Source organism: Rutilus rutilus, assembly GCF_951802725.1.
Source record: "Rutilus rutilus genome assembly, chromosome: 10".
In the NCBI taxonomy this organism is placed as follows: domain Eukaryota; kingdom Metazoa; phylum Chordata; class Actinopteri; order Cypriniformes; family Leuciscidae; genus Rutilus; species Rutilus rutilus.
Window position 1 is genome coordinate 23,541,553 of NC_140215.1, and position 27,771 is coordinate 23,569,323.

The window sequence follows — 27,771 nt, forward strand, 5'->3', positions numbered from 1 at the left end:
GTTTGAACACTACCTGCACGTTGTGCTTGGTCAGAGTGAATAACGCAAGAATCAGCAAGACTTCAAATTGCCATTGTAGTGATCGCCATCTTAAAAAAATGCTGAGGTGTCAAGAAAACACTAACTGATAATGCTTCCCAAACCTTTCATCAGGGAAACGCATGAATATGAAATAATGACACGCTACGTCATGCTAACCCTCCATTTGCAACCTGGAGTAAAGATGGGTGTTACCCTGAGAGTATATATTCTTGCTCCAAGGGCCTTAACATGCAAAACCCGATTACATCCAGAACACCAGGACGCACTCAAAAGTGACCACCATTATGCTCTGTGTGGGTATTTTTGTGGGATTGGTGTTAGAGTCCTGGTCTTTACCTGTCCAGGTAAGAGTACTACTGAAGTTATGTTGACGTTATTCATATCCTTCGAATAAATGTTTTTTTTTTTTGTATTAGAACTCCTCGTTGGTCCATCAGACAAGGCTGAGGTCAAAGAGAGAATATCCAGGTAAACTGGTACGTCATGCTGAGCAATCAAGGCTGTTACAATGAATTGATGTAAATGTACCATTCCTAACCTTCTCAACAGAGCAATACGTGGACCCAGAGGAGATGAATACCATGGACAGGATCCTCAGAGCAAACCAACGTATGCGCATGACAGATACAAACATAGATTTACAGGGAATTACTCCTTGAGCGTGAAACATGTGGTTATCTTCCTCCACCATCAGTGTCCAGAAGTTTTCCATTACTGGAGGGTGACATAGTGAGTTCAGGATCCCGCAGTGCCATCACATGTTTAGGAGATTCTTGCCGCTGGCCCAAATCTGTTGATGGTTTTGTGTATGTACCTTACATCATGTCCCCACTGTATGGTGAGTAAGATTTCTATATTAAACTCCATAACAGGTCTTGATGAATATTATTGGTCAAAGTTAAAGTTGATATGAAATAATAAATGATAGGATTTGTGTCTCAACAGATGATATGGACAGAATCACCATAGAAACGGGAATGTTGGACATTTCCTCTGCAACATGTGTGAAGTTTGTGCCTCGCACACATCAACCAAACTTCATTAATATCCAGTCTAGATCTGGGTGAGTCCATTGTAGTCATACACAGTCATTTTTATTAACGTTCCTTTTAATATTTCCTCTTACACAGTCTGATCCTAATTTTGAAAGAGTTGTTGGATCTGTATTCTTGCTTAGCATTTTTTTTAATGATCATAATCAAATCTTTTTAAATTATTTATTTTTATGACAACATGATACTATATATATATATATTTTAATATATATATATCTTTTGAACATTCTTATCAAAGAATGGTGAAAACATATATCCTGGTTTCTGCAAAAATATTAAGAAGCATAACTGTTTTCAACAATAATAATACATTTTAAATAATAAGAAATGTTTCTTGAGCATCAAAATCAGCATATTAGAATGATTTCTGAAGGATCATGTGACACTGAACACTTACATTTTGAGCAGAACAGATTTTTTTGTTTTTAAAACCTCAAAATTTTGAACGGCATTCATTTATTTACCTATTTAATATTATGATTGTCATCCACTGTCGTCCTCATAGCTGCTGGTCATATCTGGGAATGACAGGAGGCAGTCAGACTGTGTCTTTGCAGACTCCGGGCTGTATGTGGTCAGGAGTGGCGTCCCATGAGATAATGCACGCTCTGGGATTCGTACACGAGCAGTCCCGCTCTGATCGTGACCACTATGTTTCCATCCTGTGGGAAAACATCATAGAGAGTAAGTTTTTGTAACCAGCGCTGTAATTATTGAAGCCGATGTGTGCAGTATGACAGTGATGTACGGTTCCTTTCATATAGATCAAAGGCACAACTTTAGGAAGTATGAGACAAACAACCTCAATACAGCTTATGACTACAGTTCTGTCATGCACTATGGGAGGTGAGTATCGGAAAATCTACAGTAAGCATGGTTCTGCTAAATTATTAGTGGATAATCTGAAATGCATTAAAAATGTAGTTGCTTAAACATTCCCTTAAACCAAAGAATTTTGCTGATGCACACACAGGTATTCCTTCTCAGAGGATGGGGGACCCACTATCATCCCTAAACCAGACCCTTATATTCCCATTGGCCAGCGAGACGGACCAAGTCATCTAGACATTCACAAAATAAACATCTTGTATAACTGTGGTACAGTCATTTCACTTTTTGTCAAATTTAACACTTTACAATAACTGACATTAACTAATAATCAGCAATACATTTGTTACAGTGTTGATTAATCTTTGTTAATGTTAGTTACAACTGTTAGTTTTGTTAGTTCATGTTAGTTTCATCAACAGACGCAACTTTGGATGTTCAAATTAACAATAACATTAACTAGATTAATAAATACTTTAGGAGTGTTTTTCATTGTTAGTTCAATGTTAACTCTTGCATGTTTGATGTTTCTTTCTTGTGTCCACTAGGTGGCTTTGTGTGAAGCATCATTTATGAAAGAGCCTATGGAATGGACCCACCATAATTCACTGGTCAACATTTATTCACCTTTCCTTTTTTTATTTTATGATGAAATTTGGCAATTAACATCTGAAAATGTACGTTTTGGGCGAGTTTTAACCTGAACTAATCTTGCTTCATAGTCTAGTAAACTTTTACCATGAATTTTATTTTAGAAATGAAATGAAAAACATTCTCATCATAAAACATGTATATTCTGGTCATTGTACTGTATGTATTAATTGCATTTTTTATGTATTTTTGAATAAATTAATAGATCCATACAAAATAAGTGTCATGCTATTATTTTTACTCATGGGGGAACATAAAACATTATAAACCAGTCATATTTTGTCTCGAGTCATAGTTGTGTGTCATTATGTAAGATTGGACAGAAAAGAGAATTCAAAGTACATCATACTGTAAATGCAAACACACATCAGTAACTACCTTAGTCCAGTGGCCGGATGATACTCTCACAAGATCCAGTGAGTGCATCTGGGCTTCTAGTGTGCACTCTTGCGTTGGAAACCCATCCTGGACAGCCTTGACCTTCCCCTCCGCCGCCTCTTTCTGCGAATTCTTGCAGTCACATTTTGCTTTTCACTGTCCAGCACGAGTAAACTTCTCAGGAAGTTGAAGGAGAGGTAGAGAGAAAGATATGTGAGAAAAAGATAACAGGACCAGAGAATCAACATGTCATTAAAAATCTAGCTAGAGATCTAGCACCAGAAATAATGCAGTGGACAGAATATCACAATGGCACCGTTTTAAAATGTGTTGTCTTCAGATAGACATAGCAGAGAGTGTCAAAATTTCACTCAATTCTGTTTTCAAACCCCATTGAAAAAAAGTGCAGCAACTCTGCATGTTACGTAAAACAAGTCTTACCTTCCTCTGTTCTAATCAGCTTACACTAGATTAGATTGTTCTAACCAGTGTCATGACATGACACACACCTCATATTATGACTCAATACTCTCTGTAGTTCAAATAGTTCAACAAACACAGTGTGATTATTTAGTAAAAGGAAAACAATTAAATGTTTTACAATTCTGTTAAATATTATAAAATAATTATTATAGGAATATCTTATTTAACAAAAAAATATATATATTTTAAAGGTGAATTCATCTGAAAACCCTCTGGATTCATACAATGTAGGCCTACCCTACACATAATTATTCAATATTGTCATCAATATTTAATATCGAAGAACAAACCTTTTGCTTAGCATATCTTTTTTGCTACTGATTTTCAAATAATGGAATTTAAGGAGTCTCGATTACATGTTATACAGCATAATATCGCCCCAAATGTTCAATATACAGTAGTAAACAGATAGTAAACGCGTCTCCGAGTCGCCTAGTGGCGCTGTCCATAGCACGCGCATTGACGCACGCGGGCACGCGCGCAGTGCTCATTTCAAAACACTCGACTTTGCGGTTTCAAATCCGGATGCTGCAGGAAGGCAGAAACATAAGATTAAAACACGTATATCCGAGGTTTTGCGTGTTATTTCAGACCGCAATACGTGAATGGACACTGCGAAGTAATTCGTGTTTTTAAAAGTAAGCTACTACGTTATATTTGCACTTTAACAAAGACTTTCTATTCGCATTGACTGTAAATGAACACTCTTCTGCACATAACGTTAAGTTACAGACGTACCGTTGCATATATATTATGTGGACCAGCAATTGTTTGGATAGCCACATCCTTCATATATATTATATAAATGTATATATATATTACCTGCTAAATAAATTAAAGCTTAAAGCTTGAAGCTGTCCAAGCTGTCAAATAATGCTATCATATTAATCTTATAAATTTACAATATACAGTCAATAGAGTCCCATAACTGATAATCTGAGTGTGTAATATCAGCCCTTTTCTGGATAGATTTGCAGGTGATCTGCAAAGCACTTCATAATAAATATTAGGATACGAGTGTTAGTAGTATATTGCCGTTGTGCTAATTGTTCTTTATTAACATTTCATCACTGATGAAATCAAAATGTTCCTTATTTATTGTGAGCAAATTATCCGTGTGTGTTATTCCAAATACTAAAATTGTTTATGTCAATCTCTTATTGAAATATTATTCCTTGCTTTGCTTTGCTGTCACTTAAACCCTCTTGTTTTTCAGCCCCTAATCACCTATAGTGTGTGACTAATTTTCACAATCCAATCAATTCCTAATAGATAATATCCTACATTCCCATCCCACAAATTTTTTTTTTTACTTATTGTGTAATATCCAGTTCCAAGTATAAGGTTTCATGTAACCTTTAATCATTTCATCCCAATAAATGTTTTTATTTTCCACAGCTGATGGCCAGGTATGGAACCAGAACTGCTGATTGGATGGCAGCAGGAGAGGGCGGAGCTGAGGGCGGAGTTATCACATCTGCAGGATGAGTTAGCAGAGAGCAGAGCGGAGAGGGAGGAGCTTGAGTCTCGAGCTCAAGCTTTGACTGACAGGGTGAGGAGGAGGAGGAAGCCATTGGCGTATGGGGTCCATCAATAACAAAGTGAACTGATGCTTAACTGATGGTCTCTCTGTATGTTTGTACCCATGCTGTTTAGCTGTCTCAGACACTGGACCCTTCTCTGTCATTATCAGTGCATCTGGACGATGAGCAGAGAGAAGGGCGGAGAAAGCTCAGAGAGGGCAGAGAGAGAGAAGCCAGACAGGCTCTGCTCATCCATAAACTTCAGAACAAGGTCTGGACTCACACACACATTTAATATTCCTTCATATAACTGATGGCTGAAGATCCTTGTGGAGATTTATCTTTCTAGTTTCACGGATCTTGTATTGTTCTAATTTTATATCTAAAACATTTAAGGGGGATTCAGACATACAGCAATTTGCAGTGGCAGCGAGACTGGAAGTTATTAATTTACTGTGCAGTTTAGTGATTCCATGACATGAGCAATAGCAAAGTTGAGAGAAGTTTAACTCTATGCTTGTGATTCTCTACTTTTATTTACTCCAAGCCGTTCTCCACAACAAAATTTGAAGCCCTCTCCCCTTTTTAATTTACTAATTAAAATAAGTAACTAAAATAATTATAATTAAAATAATTACATTTTAGAATTCCAGAAGTTTGTGGTGAACTTTCTTGATTTGTAGTTTTAGCTTTTGTCAAAGATAGTTTTTTCTGTATCAAAGAATTTCCAAAGTGTGAGCTCCAAAGTGAAGTCCGGGATTTATAAAATAATACAATTTCTGTTGTCAATATTAGTTTTTCTAGTTAACTTAGTTTTGAAGTATTTCTTCAGCTATCAATACAATTTGTGAATACAATCTCTGTAAAAGTATTTTTAAAAATCCTTAACAAAAATGGGAAAATTCATGGAAAAAATCATGGAAATTCATTAGTCAGAAAGTGCGGGAACCCTAAATGCTACTCAGAGCTATTTCACTTCTATATATGATTTACCACTGCCCACATACAGTAATATAATAAAAAACATGATGCATTGAAAACCATGTTAGAAGCCATTCTATTTTGATTCATGCACTGATAATGAGTCATCATGTTCATGATATACATTTCTGTGATTTATATACAAACACTTTCTTCATGTCTTTTTTTTAGCAGCAAGAAAACTGATTCCTCTGCCCACTGATAATGAAAGGGCATCTAGAACAGCCACTACGATCAGCAATAAAAAACGCTGCATATGTGAATGCCCCATTAGCCTACCCATTTATGAGGACCAATCATATCTCAGTTAGTACCAAACAGTCCCTCACTGGTAATTAATGTGCTCTCATGCATGTGTGTGCCAGGTGTTGGAGTACAGGGCTCGCTGTCAAGCTCTGGAGCAGCAGTCGATCAGCGAGGAGCAAGAGCTGAGGATCAGAGAGGTGAGACAAACAACAGTCCTCAGTGTTTTCCTGGAGAGCTGTGAGCATCACATTAACACTGTGAATTTCACAGAGGATGCTGCGGGATGAACGCAGTGACACGCTGGAGAGCACCCTCATCAGGCTGGAGGAGGAACAGCAGAGGTGCGGGAGCTGTGTAAGAACGATTTTTATGTTTTTAGTGCTTGAATTCCTGTGACTGAGTTGTGTTTATTCATTGGAGCAGAAGTTTGGGGCTGTCGGAGGTCTGTGCTCTTCTGCGGAGTCAGCTCAGCCAATCGACAGAGGCTAATGAAGCCCTGAGGGATGACCTGCGAAAGCTAACAGCTGACTGGTCTAAAGCTGTGGAGGAGGTGGTGGAGAAGGAAATCGATTGGCAAAAAGAGAAAGAGGTGAAAAAGAAAACTATACATATTTGGGTTTGTCAGTAAAAATCTTGAGTTGGATTCCCAGGGATCAACGTAAACACATACTGATAAAACAATTATTTGTACTGTAAATCGCTTTAAATTGGAAGCATCATTGAAATGTGTAAATGTAAATCTATAAAAGGTTTTAATGCAGTTTTTTCTTCCTGTTAGTCTCTTTAAACTGCTTCTTTTTAACAATGATTGTAATGGAAACTCATAGTTTATGTATGCTCAGTCTTGTCATGTAAAAACAACCAAACTGGCAGCGGATTCAACTACCGTTACAGTTAGTTCTCAGCCTCAGACGTCACACCCATGGACCGTTGGCTGAACGTCTGATGCATAAGGCACACAAAATGGGAAACACTTTGAGAGTTTCAAAGTCGTCATCTGATTAAATTCTCCAGAATTTCCAGGAGATGTGTGTTTCGTTCTTTAAAGGTCCGTTAATGTAAACAAAGCCGTTGTGACGCCAAACTTCCATGACTTCCATGGAAGAAGAAAGCCGTCGTGTTTACAACTGTGACAATGAGCGCTTATCAGGATCAGCTATACGCTGGATTCTCAAATATATGTGAAGTTCACAGTGCCATTGTTGCAGTGAACTTGCACAACATTCTGGATTGAATTGCACGCCGGTCTGTTATTGTGGGGATATTTTACATTTTCAGCCCACTAAACATGACGTGGATCAAAACGAACTGTGATTGGTTGCATTACATGTCGGTCAGACACCCTCTTGGGTAGTCCTTGACCGCCGAAAGCTGCTAAGGAGTCTAGACCTTCTGCCGTTAGTCTGAAGGTCTGGCTACGCAAGACTAGTTGGGAAGCAACTGCTGATCTATTTTGTCATTTACTGAATCCAGTATTACCAGGTGCACTTTTTTTAATTCCCTTATTTTGCAAGAGGTTTTATGTTGCAACAACAAAGCCAGTCCATTTTTGGCATTATGAGTGTTGCCCTCTGAGGATGTAAAGGCAGCAAAATCTTGGAGTTTTCATCTTGTAATTACAGTAATTCCAATGTGCAGCTTTAAATGCAGTTTTCGCTCCTGAAATGTGTGATGTGAACGTGGCCTTAAAAGCAGGTTCATGAGCATTCAGTAGTTGCTTAGCAATGGCTCAGTTTTTCTGAGCTGATTTTATCAGCGTATTAGGGAATGTGTTGCAATATATTGTCACCAAGCAACTGGGTAGTCAAGTATGTATTAGTGGATGGGTGCGAAAAGACATTTCAGAGGTGTTTCACAGTGTAAACATATTACAAGAGCATAAAATGGCGATTGTTTCCAAAAGAATGGAGATTTAGCTCGAGTTTCATTCAGTAGTTCCTTAACTGAAAGCATTGTGTGCTTTGGTAGCTCTTCAAAATAACCTCAAATATTGCATCCAGTCATTTTTCACATTACATTTTGAGACAAACATTTTAGAATGCACTTTATTTGGCTTACAATGCTGTTACTGTGCAGTAATTATAGTATTTCTCAAATCAGTGAGATGTGAAAATATTTTCTCATTCCTCTGCAGCTGTAAACATGTAGCACTGGGATTTCTCTTCCTCAGACTGAATTTGGAGAGAAAGGCTTTGTAAATATAGCAGGAAGATGTTGCTCCACTTGTTGCTTTCTTTTCCACTGACAGACACAGATGGATGAGTGTTTGTGGTAGTACAATCAGTTTCTGACAAACTGTGGCCTTAGGATCAGTCACAATGTAAAGGGAGCATCTACTGGTTTTCGTTTATGCAATATAAGCAATATTTTATTATTGGAACAGATTTAATTTAATACTTTATTAATTATGTTGTACCATTATTTTGAATACAGGGTTTGACAGACCACATAGGGAAGGAGCAGACCAAACTGATGACCCTGTGGGGACACGTGGTCACGCTCAGACGCCAGTGTCACTCTCTGAAGACTGCTACTGACAAGTGAGGACATACTGAAAAACTACTGAATATAACTTTTGGAATATTATCACTATTAACACTATTATAGTAACACTTTTAATCAATTTAATGCATCCTTGCTGAATAAAAGTTTTTTTTTTTTTTTCAAAAATGGAAAAGTCTTACTGACCCCAAACTTTTGCATGTAAAGGTCTAAAAGTCACACTGAGTCCGAAATTTTCGTATGTGTTTTTTTCGTATTCGTCATTCGGTGGCTCTGAATTGTCTCAAAATGCTTGCTAGGGATGCGAAAAACGCAGAAATCTAACCCAATCCGAATTTTTTTATGACGGACGAAAGTTTTGGAGGCAGTGTGTAAACGTGATTGACATGACGGGAGGTCGTATTTATTTTATAACGTGCGAAGATTTCGGACTCGGTGTACAAGGACCTTTAGTGTATGTATTTTCTGCATCCTCCATTAAATGTGCATGTGTTGTGTTTTTGTGTCACAGAGACCTGTGGGAGCTGAGAGCAGAGTTCTCTCGTCTCTCCTCATCTCTCCTCTCTGTATGGGCTTCTCCTCGATCGGCTCCCACGCTGCCCCATGACTTCCATATAGCCCACTCCACTACAGCGCAACCTCTCTCCTCCACCCAGGGGCCGCTGTCTCTTGATGATCTGAATCATGAAGAGAGGGAGTCGACTGAATTAAAAGCCAACCTCGAGTCAGAGACACTGGAACTCAGGAACAGGTCATTACAGGGTTCACAAAACATTAACCCCGTACTGCATTATTTCAAGTATTCTCAATATATTTGCAATGATTTTGCAGGTGATAAATTCATTTAAAATAATTTTGTTCACTGCATTATTAAAAAAAATATCTAGATATAAAATTACAAGATGTTATTACAAGTTAAAAGATGTATTACAGTGTTTCATTATATTGTACTGTGATTGTTTTTCAGGATAACAGAGCTGAATATGACAATTAAAACTCTTGAAACTGAAAGGGAGAAGCAGGAGGCTGAGATGGAGAGGAGACACAGGCAGGAGATGGAGAGAGAACAAGAGCAAGAGAGCAAGTGGCAGAGACAGATAGAAATGGAGAGAAACTTTGAGTCTGTCAGACATGCTATCAGGACACTGGTGAGTCAGCATGGGAACAGGAAATAAAGTGTGATTATTGTACTGAAGCATGAATTAATTCATGGGTTCACTCTCTTTTTGTCCAGTCGAGGGTTCTCAGCTCTCAGCAGATGAGTGGGCAGTCAGGCTCTCTGTCTGCAGATGATGTGTCCAGTGAAGGACTGTCTTCTGTCCTCTCTGTCATCGCTCAAGCTGAGACTGCCTTGCAATGGAGAAAACAGGAAGTACAGGTTGGTGAACGTGACACCAGAATTGACCCTATTTATTTTCTTAAAGGGGCTATATGTAAGAATTTTGATGTATTAAAGGGTTAGTTCACCCAAAAATGAAAATTCTCTCAGTAATTACTCACCCTCATGTTGTTCCAACCATGTAAGTCTTTCGTTCATCTTCGGAACACAAATTAAGATATTTTTGATGAAATCTGACAGAATTTTGACTCCTCCATAGGCTTCCAGTGTGACCGAAACTCACCGGCCCAGAATAGTTATTAAAACATCGTTAAAATAGTCCAAGTAACTACAGTGGCACTACATTAAGTTTATCATGCGACGAGAATACTTTTTGTGCGCAAAAACAAACAAAAATAACGACTTTATTCCACTTTTCATTTCCTTCTCTCTGGGCCTCGTAGTGTTTTTGCGCTGCGCGTCTGTGTTGCACGTCATCACGCAACACACACATGACCGGCGTCGGCCAATAGTGAGCCTACGTGGTGACGTGTAACACAGACGCGCTGCGCAAAAACACTACGCGAACCAACTAGAGGTCCAGAGAGAAGGAAATGAACAGTGGAATAAAGTCGTTATTTTTGTTTGTTTTTGCGCACAAAAAGTATTCTCGTCGCTTGATATACTTAAGATTGAGCCACTGGAGTCACTTGGACTATATTAACGATCTCTTTAATAACTTTTCTGGGCCAGCAAGTTTCGGTCACATAGAAGCCTATGGAGGAGTGAAACATGGCTCAGATTTCATCAAAAATAGCTTAATTTGTGTTCCGAAGATGAACGAAGGTCTTACGCGGTTGGAACAACATGAGGGTGAGTAATTACTGACAGAATTTTAATTTTTGGGTGAACTAACCCTTTAATAATAGCTTTTTTTTAAATTGCCAGTGTGTGAACAGCATGTAACGAAACTTAAAAAAACAAGACCTTCCCTGACTTCCCAGGTTGTCTATGAAAGCCTGTAGACTGATTTTTATGTGAAAGACTCTCTACGTTTTTGGCGAGGATGTGACGTTTACACACGCTCCCGAGAGCATCTCTTCTGTTCAGTTGCACATGAAATGAATGCTTATACAATGTCCAGGATAATGCCAAAAGAGCCATTCTGTACTGTAATGTCAATATGTCATGCAAAGAAAAGGATTCATTCAAACTGTAGTCTCACATAGCCAGATCTACATAGTCTATAGTCTCAAATATACTTTATAATCAAACTATCATAACTGTGTATCATAACTAATTTTTGTTAACGTTACCTCATCTGTCGACATAATGCCGGTATATTTCCAGCAGGGAACATATCCACAGCGCTATGATCAGATATTTTCTTAACCTCTGCTTGTTTATTTTGTTATTAAGAGAAAAGCGAGCAGCACATATTTACATATTCATCTAAACGTCGCTCTCCACCGTGTGGACGGCGTCGTGCTGTCCATTAACAGTATGTCACTGCAAAGTTATTTCCAAATTCTTTTTACTTCTAAGCGAAGACTGAAAAACTATTTCGCCATGAGTATATCAAGGCCTTGAATCACGCTCTTTCTCTTGTATGTGTGCACGAGTGCGCGATCATGAGCAATAAGTTGCTGGCTGCAGTTCAGTTAATGGCCACCAGTGTCGCTAATAACAAGGCTTTCTGAATTCTACATATAGGCCCTTTAATTGTTGTTGTCTTCCGAACAATAACAATGGCTTCTTAATCTTTCATCCAAATGTCATAACTTAGTTTTCAAAATTACATTTTATGGCTTGTCATGAAGCCCTCTTAGTAAGCCAGGTCTTTTTTTTGTCAGGATGCTCAGATGAGCTTGCGTAGACTTGGGACAGAGAACGAATCACTGGAGCAGCGAATCACGCAGTTGGAGAGTGAGAGGGCGGAGCTTCACGAACAGACCAATCAGGGAGCATTGCAGATGAAACACACACAGGAACTACTGAACAGGTGATCAATGCTTCATTGTCTCATTATCATAACTCATACAAATACACTTTTACCTTTTAATATTCCCAAATTCTACCTTTAGGGGTTAATTTAATCAAATAACTGTTTTTATTTATTGAAACATTTGAGCTGTATTTTAACGTCTATTTTGGTTATTTACAAAATATTTTAATACTATTGTGACAAAATGGTAGGCTACTGAATTTTTCTAGCAGCCATTACAAATAATTATTGGCTTATCAGTCGTAACTGTAAAACTGTAATTGCTGAAATTGAAAGAGTAATCTATGGAAGTGTTGTTTGTGACAGTGAGAAGGAGATGGTGACTAGTTTGCGCAGTCAGATGGAGGAGGCCGAGAGACTCACCGAGGACCTGAGACAGGAGAATGAACATATGAGACGACAGAGAGAGAAGGAGGAGGAGGAGAGAATCCAGCTGGAGAGAGAGAGACAGAAACGGTACGCTTATCCATCAGTCCCTCTTAATGTAATGCTGAACTCACTGAGGGTGTGCGTGTCATTAGATCACTGTTTAGTCATGCTTATGATTCTAAATTTTGATGGTAAATGAATTGTTTTTGTAAATCAGCATGGAGGCAGAAATGCTAGAGGCCGCTCAGCTGTGTGAGAGAGAGACTCGCACCCGTCTGGAGCTGCACAGCCTGCAGGGGGCACTAGAGAGAGAGAAGCTGGACAGAGAACGAGCTGAGCAAGAGATAGCCGACACTAAAGATTCTTTACTGAAGGTAAACTGATATTATTACAGTGGAGAGAGGCGTGACTGTCACAAATCATACTCGCAATTTTGAAAAAAATCTCACCTATGGTAGCCAGCTATATATACACTACAGTTCAAAAGTTTGGGGCCAGAATAATTTGTGTTTAATGTTTTCGAAAGGGTACCTTTTCTGTTCACAAAGGCTGCATTTATTTGATCAAAAATACAGTAAAACAATAATAATGTGAAATATTATTGCAATTTAAATAATTTAATAATTACAAAAATAATTATATTTTCTAATATAATAGGATAATTCCTGTGATGAAAACCTAAATTTTTGAGCATACTTACTCCAGTCTTCAGTGTCACATGATCCTTCAGAAATCATTCTGCTCAAGAAATATTTCTTATATTATCAATGTTGAAAACGGTTGTGCTGCATAATGTTTTTATGGAAACCCTGATACATTTTTTCAGGATTCTTTGACGAATAGGAAGTTCAAAAGAACAGCATTTATCTGAAATAGAAATATAACATTCCAAATGTCTTTACTGTTTGATCAATTTGAATAAAAGTATTAATTTAAAAATGTTTTACTGACCCCAAACTTTTGAATGGTATTGTAACCTTGTAATAAGTGTAATTAACAATGTTCAATACATCACATAATGTCAAATGTTTATGTTTGTAAGGCATAATAAACATGATTAATGAATGCAGTGACAGCGCAGCCATGGATCATGTGATGGTTGTGTCACAACTGGCCCGAAACTCTCTCAAATCAGACTCTTCTCATTGAGTCATGCCTGTTAAAATGAGCTCATGGAGTTTTGTATGAGTTGTGTTGTTTCACATCCTGCATTTCGTCACCCTTCCAAACTTTTCACCATTCCTTTATGCTGTTCCTTTATGGTGTTCTCCTTCTCTCCTCCCTTCCAGGCACGGGAGTCATTACTGGCCCTGTCCTCCAGTCAAACCCAGCTCAAGAGAGAGCTGGCAGAAGGTCGAGATGCCCTGGAGAAAATGGCTGCTTTAAATGAAGCTCTGGCCAAGGACAAGAGAGAACTCAGTGTTCGTGCTCTGCAGGTCTGGCACGCAGGTTTAGCCCATCTTTAGCACAGATCACTTACACTGCCTGCCTAGGGACATGACCAAATCCCCGCAAGCTGTCACAGGCCTCCTGCCTTTAATTACTTGATTCATTGCCAGAATGCATTGATGGCAGGGTCAGGTTTGGGATGGAGGGATGAGAGGTGTGATTTTTGTCTTCCTGACCCCTTAGCTGGAGACGGAGGTGGCAGAAGCCCAGGCCCAGATCCAGGCATTTGGCACAGAGATGGCGGGTCTGTGCAGGGAAGTGAAGACCACGTCTCTAGAGGCCAATGAGTTAAGGTGCGGCATTGCAAAATGTCAAAATTCATAAGTCAAGTCAGCTGATGAAAAAGCTATAGCTGTATTATGAAGTCTGCTGAGTAGGAAAAAAAGCTAAATGTAAGCTTGCAAGTATTTCTTTAATTTTATAGCACTGGAAATGCTGTTTATAGGTCTATAATAAATCTGTAATATACTGGTAGACATTTTTAGTACAGTAATGGCAAACTTGGAAATATTAACTAATATAAACCTGGAAAGGTTTTCTTTTTTTGGAAGAAATTAATACTTTTATTCAGCAAGGACGCATTAATTTATAAAAAGTGTCACTAAAGACTTTTACATTGTTACATTTTCGTATTTAATAAAAATGCTGTTTTAAAAAGAATTTTATCTTGAAAATATATTCATCTCAAATAGAAACATTTAAAAAAGTATTTATTTATATTACTACTAAACTAAGGATATCTTGATATAAATATTTGTTTATATTGCCTACCCCTTACCTTTACCTGCTTGTTATGCAGAAGGCAGAGTAAAAGGTGTTTGTATAATAGGCAGTTTGAAATATCTAGATGAAGTGTGCCTGTGACTCTAAATAACAGCTAATCAGGTCCCTAATGAGCTAGTAGGATTTTGGTAGGAATACTAATGAATACATTGGGGCTTTTAGATTACACTATAAATGTCTTAGTTTATCTCAGCAGCTGTTATATTTGGTTGTAGTATGCTGGCCCTGTTTATTCACAGCCAGTGATGCTTTACAGCAATTGTGTTGATGACAGCAACTGTGTTCCAGGGAGCGGAGAGAGACGGATCTGAAAACTCTGCAGCAGCTCAGAGACCGAGAGAGAGAGCTGGAGAATGAGCTGGAGACAGAGAGGGAGGACAGGGAGAGGGAGGTGACTGCTTTCACAGAAGAGAAGAGGAAAGATGAGCAAAGGATTGTAGAGGTGAGAAACTCAGACAACACTGACTGTTTGCCAACTAGATTCAGAAAAGTAGTCTACTTTTTTCGAAAAACTTAACATTATACTGTATTTTAACTAGGCGCAAGGTGACAAACTTCCAAGTAATTGTCTCTCTCTGTATATGTGTGTATATATATATATGACCAATTAAATTGTTTCTTTACTCAGAATTTACTAAAATGCATAAAAAGTGCATTCATACATATAAAATGTTAATGTATTTTTAATGAAAATAAAAATAAATCTCTGTTTCATGTACAATTATGTACACTCACCTAAAGGATTATTAGGAACACCTGTTCAATTTCTCATTAATGCAATTATCTAATCAACCAATCACATGGCAGTTGCTTCAATGCATTTAGGGGTGTGGTCCTGGTCAAGACAATCTCCTGAACTCCAAACTGAATGTCAGAATGGGAAAGAAAGGTGATTTAAGCAATTATGAGCGTGGCATGGTTGTTGGTGCCAGACGGGCCGGTCTGAGTATTTCACAATCTGCTCAGTTACTGGGATTTTCACGCACAACCATTTCTAGGGTTTACAAAGAATGGTGTGAAAAGGGAAAAACATCCAGTATGCGGCAGTCCTGTGGGCGAAAATGCCTTGTTGATGCTAGAGGTCAGAGGAGAATGGGCCGACTGATTCAAGCTGATAGAAGAGCAACTTTGACTGAAATAACCACTCGTTACAACCGAGGTATGCAGCAAAGCATTTGTGAAGCCACAACACGCACAACCTTGAGGCGGATGGGCTACAACAGCAGAAGACCCCACCGGGTACCACTCATCTCCACTACAAATAGGAAAAAGAGGCTACAATTTGCACGAGCTCACCAAAATTGGATAGTTGAAGACTGGAAAAATGTTGCCTGGTCTGATGAGTCTCGATTTCTGTTGAGACATTCAGATGGTAGAGTCAGAATTTGGTATAAACAGAATGAGAACATGGATCCATCATGCCTTGTTAACACTGTGCAGGCTGGTGGTGGTGGTGTAATGGTGTGGAGGATGTTTTCTTGGCACACTTTAGGCCCCTTAGTGCCAATTGGGCATCGTTTAAATGCCACGGCCTACCTGAGCATTGTTTCTGACCATGTCCATCCCTTTATGACCACCATGTACCCATCCTCTGATGGCTACTTCCAGCAGGATAATGCACCATGTCACAAAGCTCGAATCATTTCAAATTGGTTTCTTGAACATGACAATGAGTTCACTGTACTAAAATGGCCCCCACAGTCACCAGATCTCAACCCAATAGAGCATCTTTGGGATGTGGTGGAACAGGAGCTTCGTGCCCTGGATGTGCATCCCACAAATCTCCATCAACTGCAAGATGCTATCCTATCAATATGGGCCAACATTTCTAAAGAATGCTTTCAGCACCTTGTTGAATCAATGCCACGTAGAATTAAGGCAGTTCTGAAGGCGAAAGGGAGTCAAACACAGTATTAGTATGGTGTTCCTAATAATCCTTTAGGTGAGTGTATTTGTTGAGTAGCTATGGAATATGAGGTGAGAGGTCATATTGGGGAAAAATTGTGATAATGATGGGCTTTACTGTTCATTAACCTGTACACATATTCTCCTGAATACATTTTGTGTTTTGGGTCCACTCATGGACAGTGATGTGTTTGTGGGTCAGTTAACTGAACAGTGCAGTACGATAATGAAGGAGCTGCAGAGTGTCCAGGCAGAACTACTCAAAGCAGCAGAGCAGCAGAGAAGAGCTGAACGAGAGAGAGACGACCTAATGAGAGAGAGCCAGAGACTAGAGGACACAGTATGTAGACTGGAGAGAGAAAAGGATGAACTCTCACAAGTCAAAGAGGAACTCGGGTATAGTCTGTGTTTATTTGTTTGAAAAAATACACTCTCTCATAAAACAATATACTAATAGCTCAGTATTCTTTTATACTATTCTTTTCAAGAGGTAGTGTGTGCTTTATGAGGACATTTTTACCTATAACATCAACTCATATTTTATGTTAAATCTGTATAACTGGATAATAATTTAATAAAATATAATAGAAATAGATCAAACATATTACAAATGTATTTCAAATAGATATTAGTATTAATATATATTTTGTTCAAACCATTTTTTGTACCAATAACCTATTAGTTTCTAAGCTGCTGCTGTCTCTCTCTCCTCAGAGATGTGGTGGTATGTCTCCAGAAGCAGATTGCTCAGGTTCAGGAACAGTCCTCAGGTCTGGAGGTGCAATGCAGTCAGCTTCAAACACAGGTGGACACGCTCACACAGACCAAAGATGTCTTACAAGGTCAGATTGTTTAATTAAAAAACAAACTTCTCATTGGCTATTCTCTTTAATGATTTAATATGTCATTGTATTTGTGTGTGTAATTAAAATGTAAAACTTTTCTCTCTTAATTGTTTAGGAGAGATTCAATGTCTACAGACAGACCTGGAGAGAGAGACAGCACAGAGAGAACAGGAAAACCAAGAATCAATGGAAGAAAGAAGGAAGAGTGAAAGAGAGATAGAAAACTGGCAGCTGGAATGCAAGAGGATTCAGTGGGATGTTGAACAAGAAACTGAGAAAAACAAAGTACAAGCGGAAGAGAACAAAACTGAGAGAGAAAGATGGCAAAAAGAGAGAGAAGCTCTGAACGCAGAACTTGGCCAGAAAGATGGAGAAGTGGAGATAATGAGAAACAAGATTGATGGTTTGTTAAAAGAAAAAGAAGAGCTTTCAGACCACTTAGATAAAAGAAACACAGAACTTGAGAAACTACAAATGAAATCAGCAGAAGAGCAGAAAACTGTCGAACTAAGATTGAGAGAAGCGTGTGATGAGATTGAGGGATGGAAGGAGAGAGAAAACAAGGTTCAGAGAGAGAAAGAAGAGTTAAATCAGAAGTATATAGAAAGAGTGGAAAAAGAAAGTCAGAACCTCAAGATCACAGAGAGAGAGAAGGCTAAGATGTCTGGTCTAATGAAAATGAATGAGGATGAAATACGAAAGAGAGGAGAGGATATCGAAGAGTTAAAATCAAAAGTCCAATTGCATGAGAGAACAATTGAGAGTCTGGAAATAGAGTTACAAGAGAAAGAGACTTTGGAGAGTAGAGTAAAAGCCCTGGAGAAACACAACACTCAACTGAAAGAGAGAGAAATGGAGAAAATAAGAGAAAATGAAAACAGGCAAAAGAAAAGAGATGAGCAAGAGAGGGAGAAAGAACTGAGGTGGAGAAGACAGTTGGAACAGAAAGATGAAGACTTGATAGAGCTCAAAAGCAGAGTTGAAGAACTAATGAGAGAGAAGGAACATATCTCATTACTCTTGGAAGAAAGGGATAAAGATGTTGAACAATTGCAAACTGCGTTGTCAACAGAAAAGAGAACTCTTGAACTGAGACTGAAAGAGGCAAAAGACAATGTGGAGTGGTGGAAGAGACGAGCTGGCAACATGGAAAAAGTGAAGGAGAGCATAAATTGGGTTGCTGAAAGAGAGAGAACAGAACTGACCGAGCTTCTTAGAGAAAAAGAAGAAGAGGTACAAAAGAGAGAAGAGGACATTGGTGATCTCAAAGGTAGAATTCAGTCATTAGACGTAATCATAGAGAAACTAGAGACTGATGTTCAGCAGAAGGATGAACAACTTGAACTTCTAAAGGAGCAAATCTCACAGATGAAAGAGAGGGAGATGGAGAAACAAAAAGAGGTGGACAGGAAGCAAGTAGAGGTAAAGGAACAGGAGAAACAACTGAAAAGAGAATTAGAAGATCTCAATACTCAAATGGAGGGAGTCAATCAAGAAAAAGAGGCGGCACTAGAAAGGGTGGAAGAGAGAGATAGTCAGCTGAAAGAATTACAAGCAAAACTTACTCAAGAACAGAAGACGTTTGAACAGAAGCTCAAAGCAGAGCACGAAGAGGTGAACAGGTGCAAAGCCAAGTTAGCCGAGATGGAACGAAACCGGATTAGCTTGGAGGAAAGGGAGAAAGAGGAAAAGAAAAGACAGGAGATGGAGGAAAGAGATAGGGAGCAGATACTGAGAGAAGAGCTCCTTCAGAAGGAGCGGGAGCTGAAGCAGTTGAGATTGAAGATTGATGAACTGAACCAGGAAAAAGAGGAGGACAGGAGGATAAGAATGGAGCAACAAAAAGACCTTGAACGACAAACTGCCCTCCTACAAGACACTGAGGAGGCGGCACGGGAACTGAAGAAGAGTTTACAACAAAAAGAAAAAGAGGAAAGAGAGAGAGTCCACCGTGATGAAGAAGCATTGAGAAGGCTGAGAGAAAAGCTGCATGAAACTGAACAGAGGTACCTTGAAGTCTCGAGCTGTCTACGAGAGACTGAAATAAAACTGGAGAAGGAAAAATGTCAGAACAGTGAGAAAGATGAGAGACTAATGGGCTGTAACCAAGAGCAACTATTGGTCAAACGTGAGCTAGATCAAGAGAGGGAGACTGTTGAAGAACTGAAGAAACTTATAGCCGAACAAGGTGAAGAGGCGAAGACACTGAAGGGAAAGCTGGATGAACGGTTGGAAGAGGTGGGAAGGTTGTCACAACTGCTACAAAACAGCAGAGCGGAAGCACAGGAGCTTGAATCCAGGGCAGAAAACAGTGAAGAGGAGAATCAAAGATTGAAGAGGTCTTTAAGTCAGGTTGAAGATGAGAGGAGGTGTCTGGAGACCCAACTGAGAGACGAAAAAACAGAAGGGGAAAGACTGAGAGCCAGGCTTGAAGATCTTCAGAAAGATCAACATATCTTGATGGAGGAAAAAGAGGGACATGTGGAGAAGCTTGGGGCCCGTATTAGAGAGCTGGAGGAGGAGAGAGACCATCTCTCGGCAGACTTTCAAAGGAAAGAGAGAGAGATTGGGGCTCTTAGAGATGAAATGTTTCGGGAGAGACAAGAGAAGGACAGAATAAGCTCTTTGCTGAATGACGCAAATGAAAGGAAAGAAGTACTGGTTGCTCAGATGGATGTTTTGCAAGAACAGGTGGTTAATCTGTCTAGAACTAAAGAACAAACAAGGTCAATGATCCAGGAAAGAGAAGAACAGAACCAGAAGATGCGAGAGGGGCTGATTGCAGGGCTTCAGGAGATGGCTACTCTGAAGGAACGGCTGGAAGAGAAAGATGAGAGACTTATGGGCTGTAACCAAGAGAAACTTTTGGTCAAACGTGAGCTAGATCAAGAGAGGGAGACTGTTGAAGAACTGAAGAAACTTATAGCCGAACAAGCTGAAGAGGCGAAGACACTGAAGGGAAAGCTGGATGAACGGTTGGAAGAGGTGGGAAGGTTGTCACAACTGCTGCAAAACAGCAGAGCGGAAGCACAGGAGCTTGAATCCAGGGCAGAAAACAGTGAAGAGGAGAATCAAAGATTGAAGAGGTCTTTAAGTCAGGTTGAAGATGAGAGGAGGCGTCTGGAGACCCAACTGAGAGACGAAAAAACAGAAGGGGAAAGACTGAGAGCCAGGCTTGAAGATCTTCAGAAAGATCAACATATCTTGATGGAGGAAAAAGAGGGACATGTGGAGAAGCTTGGGGCTCGTATTAGAGAGCTGGAGGAGGAGAGAGACCATCTCTCGGCAGACTTTGGAAGGAAAGAGAGAGAGATTGGGGCTCTTAGAGATGAAATGTTTCGGGAGAGGCAAGAGAAGGACAGAATAAGCTCTTTGCTGAATGACGCAAATGAAAGGAAAGAAGTACTGGTTGCTCAGATTGATGTTTTGCAAGAACAGGTGGTTAATCTGTCTAGAACTAAAGAACAAACAAGGTCAATGATCCAGGAAAGAGAAGAACAGAACCAGAAGATGCGAGAGGGGCTGATTGCAGGGCTTCAGGAGATGGCTACTCTGAAGGAACGGCTGGAAGAGAAAGATGAGAGACTTATGGGCTGTAACCAAGAGAAACTTTTGGTCAAACGTGAGCTAGATCAAGAGAGGGAGACTGTTGAAGAACTGAAGAAACTTATAGCCGAACAAGGCGAAGAGGCGAAGACACTGAAGGGAAAGCTGGATGAACGGTTGGAAGAGGTGGGAAGGTTGTCACAACTGCTGCAAAACAGCAGAGCGGAAGCACAGGAGCTTGAATCCAGGGCAGAAAACAGTGAAGAGGAGAATCAAAGATTGAAGAGGTCTTTAAGTCAGATTGAAGATGAGAGGAAGCGTCTGGAGACCCAACTGAGAGACGAAAAAACAGAAGGGGAGAGACTGAGAGCCAGGCTTGAGGATCTTCAGAAAGGTCAACATATCCTGATGGAGGAAAGGACGGGACGTGTAGATAAGCTTGGGGCTCGCATTAGAGAGCTGGAGGAGGAGAGAGACCATCTCTCGGCAGAGCTTCGAAGGAAAGAGAGAGAGATTGAGGCTCTTAGAGATGAAATGTTTCGGGAGAGGCGAGAGAAGGATAGAATAAGCTCTATGCTGAATGATGCAAATGAAAGGAAAGAAGTACTGGTTGCTCAGATGGATGCTTTGCAAGAACAGGTGGTTAATCTGTCTAGAACCAAAGAACAAACAAGGTCAATGATCCAGGAAAGAGAAGAACAGAACCAGAAGATGCGAGAGGGGCTGATTGCAGGGCTTCAGGAGATGGCTACTCTGAAGGAACTGCTGGAAGAGAGTCATCGTGAGGGAGAGAGACTCAGGTCCATGATGCAGGAAAGGAAGGATGAGTTGGTCCGGAGCAGAGAGGATGGAGTTAGGGCAGCACAAATTGAAGCCAAAGATCTTCTACTCAAAGTCCAGATGTTTGAGAAGCAAAAACAGGAATTTAAGTCTGCCCTGCAACTCCAAGAGAAACAACTTAAGAAGAAAAATGAGGAAGGGCTGCAAAAGATAGAACAAATGCTGCAAAGAGAGGAGAAGTTAGAAGAAGATTTGATGACCATGAAGAGCGTAGTGGAGCAGAGAGAGGCTGAGCTGACCAGAGCAAGGGCTAGAATAGACATGCTGGAAGATCAGAGGACTGAACTCAGCTCTTTGGCCGCAGAGAGGACCAGAGAAGCAGAAGAACTGAGTAACAGATTCAGAGAGCTGAGACAGGAAGTTGACAGACTGAGAGAGGATAGAATAAGAGAGAGTAAAGATTGGGAGGAACTCAAAAATGAAAATGAAGAGAAACAAAATGTGTTAGAAGGATTGGAGTTCCTCAGAAAAACATTGAGGGAAAAGGAAAAGGAGATAGAATTGATGAAAGAGAGATATGAAAATGAGAAAAGAAAAAGTGAGAGATTCCAGCAAGCAGAGGAGCAGAAAGTTAGACAACTAGAATTATTCTCAGAGAGACTGAAGGATAAAGAAACTGAGTTGGAGAGTATTCGAGAAATGGCATATAAAGAACAATCAGCAAGACTTAGATTGCAGGATCAATTTGAAGACGAGAAAAGAGATGCTAAGATATTGAGGGAAAAAATGGAAACCTTAAAGAAAGAGAAACACGAGCTGGAGACCAAAATAGAAGAGAATATCTGTAATCTTAGAGAATCTGAAAAGAAAAACAATGGACTAAAGATGGATAGTGGCCATGGCACTCTGTCAGACTTCCTAGAGATACATGCTGAATATCATCAGCCTCATGACAAGTTGTTAGGGACAGACACACTTAGAAGGGACCTTACAAGAAAGGAACAGGAAATAGAGAGGTTGAGGACCAAGGCTCAGACGCTGCAGACTGAGATAAACAGATTGAACTCCACAGTAAGACATGCAAATGTAAAAACTGGGCAAACAGAGAATGAGGAATGGGAAAGGCTAAAGGAACAAGTGTCCGCTGTCCTTTTAGAAAAGGAGGAGAGGGACACACTCCTTAGAGAGAAGGATGTTGAAGTATATGCTCTGAATGAGCGAGCCAAGGAACTGACTAAAGACAGGGACCGGGTCAGGACGGCTCTGGAGAAGACTGAAGCCATGCTGATTTACTATAAAGAGAGGCTGGGACAGCAGGAGCACAAGAGAACTCGAGCAGAAGCTGATGTGTCACAGGTCAGTAAGACAAAGACATCCCCAAGTTTACAATACCTAGCATAAAATACCTATAATTATTATCACAATTAAAGAGGAATCAGACTGGTAACTCAAAGGTCGCGGGTTAGATTTTCAATACCGGCAGGAAATGACTGAAGTGGCCTTGAACAAGGCACCTAACCCCCATTCGCTCCCTGGGCACTACAGCAAAAATGGCTACCCACTGCTCTGTGTGTGTGTGTTCACTACTCACTACTGTGTGCACTAACTTGGATGGGTTAACTAATGGTGTGCATCTTGAGACAAAACAATGGCAGTGACATTTTAAGATATTTCAGTGCAAGTTGCTTTCAGTTAAAACAGCTTGTCTGTAACACCGGGGGAAAGAGTAGTATCAGGAAATCTCAATTAAGGACAATTCTGTTTTTCATGACATTTGAACAAATTATTTAGTGAATTGGTAGTTTATGATACATTTTGGTCAATATTAATAGGAGAAAGAGCTTGAACCAAAGGCCCAGGACTCCATAGATGAGGTGGATACAGACTGTGCTGTGCAGGAGCGTCTGTCGGCCATGCAACGGGCCGTGGCACAACTGGAGGTGGATCAGAACCTTCTGCAGAAGAAAAACAATCATCTGGAGAAGAAAATTGAGAGACTACGAACTGAGCGACAGCACCTTAGAGAGACGTTGACACAGGTACGAGTACGAGCACACCTCACGAAGGGACCATATATTATGATGTCGGCATGATTAATGTACCTACTTTATTTGGCCATCACCAGGTTGAGCTGGAGAGGGGGAAACTGAGGCATCAGCTGTCACGGTCAGAAGCTGGAGTTCTGGTATGATGGAGAGAGTACATTTGCAATGCATGTGTGTTTTTTTTCTGGTTGTCTTCCTGTGTGATGAATTGTCTGAAGGGACGATGTTTGTTTTTGTTAGCCTTATGTATTTTTATTCTTAATATCAATTTGTTAGTTTTTAGCAACCAGTGTTATTTTAGTATTATTTATACTATTTATTAATATTTTAAATTAGCTTTTTTAGTTTAAGATTTTGTAATTTTGCTGTGCTTGTCTTTTTGTATTATTATTTATTATTTTAATTTACTTTTATTTAAACCTTTATTTTTATTTCAAGTTTGTTATTTTAGTATTTCAACTTTTTTATTTTTAGTTAGTTGCAAAGGCAACATTTCAAATGTTAATTTTTTCATCTAATATTTTTGATTTGATTTCAGCTCTATTTACCGAAAACTATTTTAGTTAACAAGTTTTAATACAATTTAGTTTGTTTTAGTTAACAATATCAATACTGTTAGCAACATGATAATGCCAAACTTCTGCAATACATTTGTTTTGAGTCATTTGTTAATTGCCAGTGGAAAGTTTAAATAGCTAAATATCATATCATGTATAGGACCTGTCAGATGGTACGGACAAGGATGAGCGACTCAGAGCCCGAGCCAGGGAGCTAGAAGAACAGGTTCGTCCTTAACACTTCCAACTGTTCATTAGTATTTTGGCATATAAAACTTAAACCCAATTTTCTAGGTTCACCATCTTCGTCTCATGTTGGCTGTGGACCATCAGCAGAGGGCAGAGTTCATAGACCGCTCTCTGAAGAACAGCCAGAGTCTGATGTCCCTGAGACAGGATCTGAACGAGTCTCTAGCTGCGGTCTCTCAGCGGCCCGTCCCTTCAGTGCTGGAGTCAGAGACACAGAGGCTGGACAGGAGCATCAGAGAGGAAGAGCTCCGACTGTCTTTCAGCCAAAGCTAAAGAAATAAAACACTCCTTTATATTTAATGACTATTATATAGTTCATTTAACACCATATTTTTGCACTTAACATTCAGTAATTCTGGCCGTGTGTCTAAGATTTATTTTACTCTCAGGATTTTACTGTTATTTTACATATGAATTGATGTATTTTGTAAATATTTTTGTTTTAAACCATTATAAAAATGAGCTACAATGACAATTAGCTACAAAATATCACCTTAAAAGAGGCAACTATTTTAGATTGCGAATTTCAGGTTTACATCTGTCTTTTCCTGGCAGATAATTTAATAGCTAAAAGCTTTACGATCAGTTTACAATACTTTTCAAAGCTATTCCGTCAGTGTTATAATGCGTGCAATATAAGCAGTCTGTTTAAATGTAATACTATTTTTTTATTATTTCATTTTATTTCAAATAAACGTAAAAATGATTCAGAATCTGTGTCCTCACATCTTTGATACCAAATCACAAATATAGGTTTTAAGCTCAGGGCCTTGGGTTTGATTTACTGGAATGTATAAACTGATAACGTGTATAGCCTGAATGAAAGTTATTTTGGATAAAAACATCTGCCAAATGCATAAATATAAGTGTTTTCACCATAGTTTTTACAACACGCATACCATCAAATCTGTGTGGTATGTGTGACTGCTTCTCTTGAAAGTCAACGTCTTAAAATCAATTACAGAGCACTTGATTTTAATGACAGGGCTCTCGTGGTCCTTTGAGGCCTTGTTGCTTTACTTACAGGGTGTCGGTCACCAGGGGGCGCTGTTTGTATGGAAAGATCGTCTGGCCTCAAGTCACCCACATGTACATCACTGTCTGTCATAGTCTAACCTTGCTCAACTTTGATAGTATCAACCGAAAGGCGCAATCATAATACAAGCAGTCCTCCCTCCAACTTCAAAATAATTACAAGTAACCTTTGCTTATAAAATGCAGAAGTAAACGTGCTGTTTTGGTGGAAACTATTGTAACCATGGTAAATTTGTAAGGGTGAAAGGAGAGAAAGAAAGCGAGATAATTTTGAATTGGATTGGAGAGGGAGGGAGAGGGAGAGAGAGAGAGAGAGAGAGAGAGAGGTGGGGGTGGAGGAGTAGGACTTGGCTACCCTTCATCTGTCTGCTCTAGGCGGAGCTGAAGTTACCGAGAGCGGCCGCGGGAGCTCAACACGATCCGCGAGGCGATAATCATCCACACCGGGAGAAATGCGTTAATTTACCCGAGCAGATCCTGACCCGCGATCAGTTTACCGACCATCATCGACTGAGAGTCACTGCGCTGTTTATCAAAGGCCTCTGTCGCTTTGGATCGGACTCAATGTCGCTCCTGTTCAGCCGCTTGAACCAACCGATGGGTTTGACGCGTTCTGCCCTAGATTTCCTTCATTTCAGAAACATTATGCAGGAATAAAATAGGATAAAGCCGGGAAATGTCGGGCATGTCGCCAGCTCGTGAAGCTAAACATCGACTGAAGCGGGCTGACACGAAGAAACCTGACCCATATTGAGATACTGCTCGAGCGTCTGGACCAGAACCAAATAGATCGAAACTAAATCTTGTTTATAAACGCCGATAACAACCGAGACGTGATCACAGCGATTTTAAGCCCTCTCTTAAAAAGGCTGAAGACATGCGAGGATCGCATGAAGTGTAATCGCTCAAACTCCGAACCAGCATGGAGAAAATGTGTTTATAATCTATTTATCAAAGCACACAGAAACCCAAAGGCATCTAAAATCATGCGTTGCCTCCAAACCTATATCTGCACGTCTCATTTCGGACTATTCCCTCCGAGCACATGAGCTTGAACTTCGTTCGATAGAGAAAAGGAAAAAAAAGGAAATCTACTGGAACTTTTTTTTTTTTTTTGGAGCTGAACCCATCCAGAAGCACCAGGACTATCATCAGGATGAGAGTGCGGATCCTAAACCGAACATCAGTACTGTCACTGGGGCTGTGCTCAATGCTTCTGCTCGGTGCTGTGGCTGGTAAATATGCTTCAGATCTACATTTCAACTATTTAACTGATATTACGTGTATCGATATTACAGAGTCCGTGTCACGTTATGTGCATGTTGTTCATTAGAATCACCTCAGCACTGTAATGTGAAGTGAACTGAATCGGTTTACTGTACAAATGTGAACTGTCTGGACTGTCGTGCTTCATATTGCCTTGCCGGTTCACTATTACTGAGTTTCAGTATCATTGTCAATAGCTTGAACTTGAAGGGCGTCTTCTGTGTGTTAGTCTAGTTAAACTAAAGTGGATTTACTTTGACAGTTACACAAGCAGGTGATTTTAGTGCTACTTAGAAAGAATAGACCTAGAGAGAATATTCCCGAATATTGGGAATATGCAGAAGTTAATTGGTTATATATAGTATTGGATTTGCATATTAGTTGTAACTTAAATTGTTTTGATGGATTTGTGATGAATTAGTTTGTGCATTTCCTGAAAACACTGGAAGCCTATTGGTACAGTAGCACAGTGATGGTGTCTGTATCTGAATTATCTTATTAATGCGCTACACTGTAAAAGAAAAAAATTCTAAGTACGATCAACTTGAATGTTTAAGTCATTTCAACTTAAATTACATTAAACTGAGTAAAAAATGTATTCAGTTATTAACTTATTTTAATGAGTTGCAAATAAGTAATATGTAAGTTGTCATAACTTATTGATCATATAATTCTTTTTACAGTGTATGGTATGTCCTAAAATCTTGGTATTGCCATGGTACTTTTTTAGTGCTCTTGTTTTGTCTGTATTTTGATCGTTTTTGTCTTTTGAATGCAGCAAATGTTTTGCCAATGTTTCCTGGTATATGAATCAAGACTCAGTCATCAGTGGTCACATATTATCGTGAATCCTGTTTTTGGTAGTTTGATGTCAGTATAATGAACTTTAATAATGTTTTAGTCTGTTTAAACTGAAGTGTTTTGACTCTG

The 27,771-nt window shown here is 39.5% G+C and overlaps 3 protein-coding genes across 3 annotated transcripts in view; all 3 read left to right on the forward strand.

The window, feature by feature from the left end:
- Positions 1-623: 623 nt before the first annotated feature.
- Positions 624-2,611, forward strand: hce2l1 (high choriolytic enzyme 2-like 1; the record flags this gene model as incomplete). The annotated part of the gene is made up of 7 exons (XM_084422077.1): positions 624-651; positions 737-880; positions 988-1,105; positions 1,603-1,781; positions 1,862-1,943; positions 2,071-2,195; positions 2,474-2,611. The coding sequence occupies 7 exons, from the start codon at positions 624-626 to the stop codon at positions 2,485-2,487; spliced, it is 690 nt and encodes a 229-aa protein (XP_084278203.1). The 3' UTR covers positions 2,488-2,611.
- Positions 2,612-3,919: 1,308 nt separating this feature from the next.
- On the forward strand, positions 3,920-25,251 carry LOC311299048 (uncharacterized protein). The gene is made up of 23 exons (XM_084422439.1): positions 3,920-4,075; positions 4,836-4,989; positions 5,094-5,231; positions 6,307-6,384; positions 6,458-6,528; positions 6,611-6,776; positions 8,621-8,727; positions 9,201-9,440; positions 9,657-9,837; positions 9,924-10,067; positions 11,861-12,009; positions 12,319-12,468; positions 12,599-12,755; positions 13,671-13,817; positions 14,014-14,123; positions 14,902-15,055; positions 16,721-16,914; positions 17,233-17,360; positions 17,479-23,045; positions 23,522-23,728; positions 23,815-23,874; positions 24,452-24,517; positions 24,586-25,251. The coding sequence occupies exons 2-23, from the start codon at positions 4,849-4,851 to the stop codon at positions 24,811-24,813; spliced, it is 8,583 nt and encodes a 2,860-aa protein (XP_084278565.1). The 5' UTR covers positions 3,920-4,075; positions 4,836-4,848; the 3' UTR covers positions 24,814-25,251.
- A 658-nt stretch (positions 25,252-25,909) lies between these two features.
- bmpr2b (bone morphogenetic protein receptor, type II b (serine/threonine kinase)) overlaps positions 25,910-27,771 on the forward strand; it is a 79,296-nt gene continuing 77,434 nt past the window's right edge. Inside the window, exon 1 of the mRNA XM_084420707.1 lies at positions 25,910-26,810. Within this exon, the coding sequence (XP_084276833.1) occupies positions 26,732-26,810 (79 nt within the window). The 5' untranslated portion in view covers positions 25,910-26,731. The remainder of the gene's footprint in view (positions 26,811-27,771) is intronic.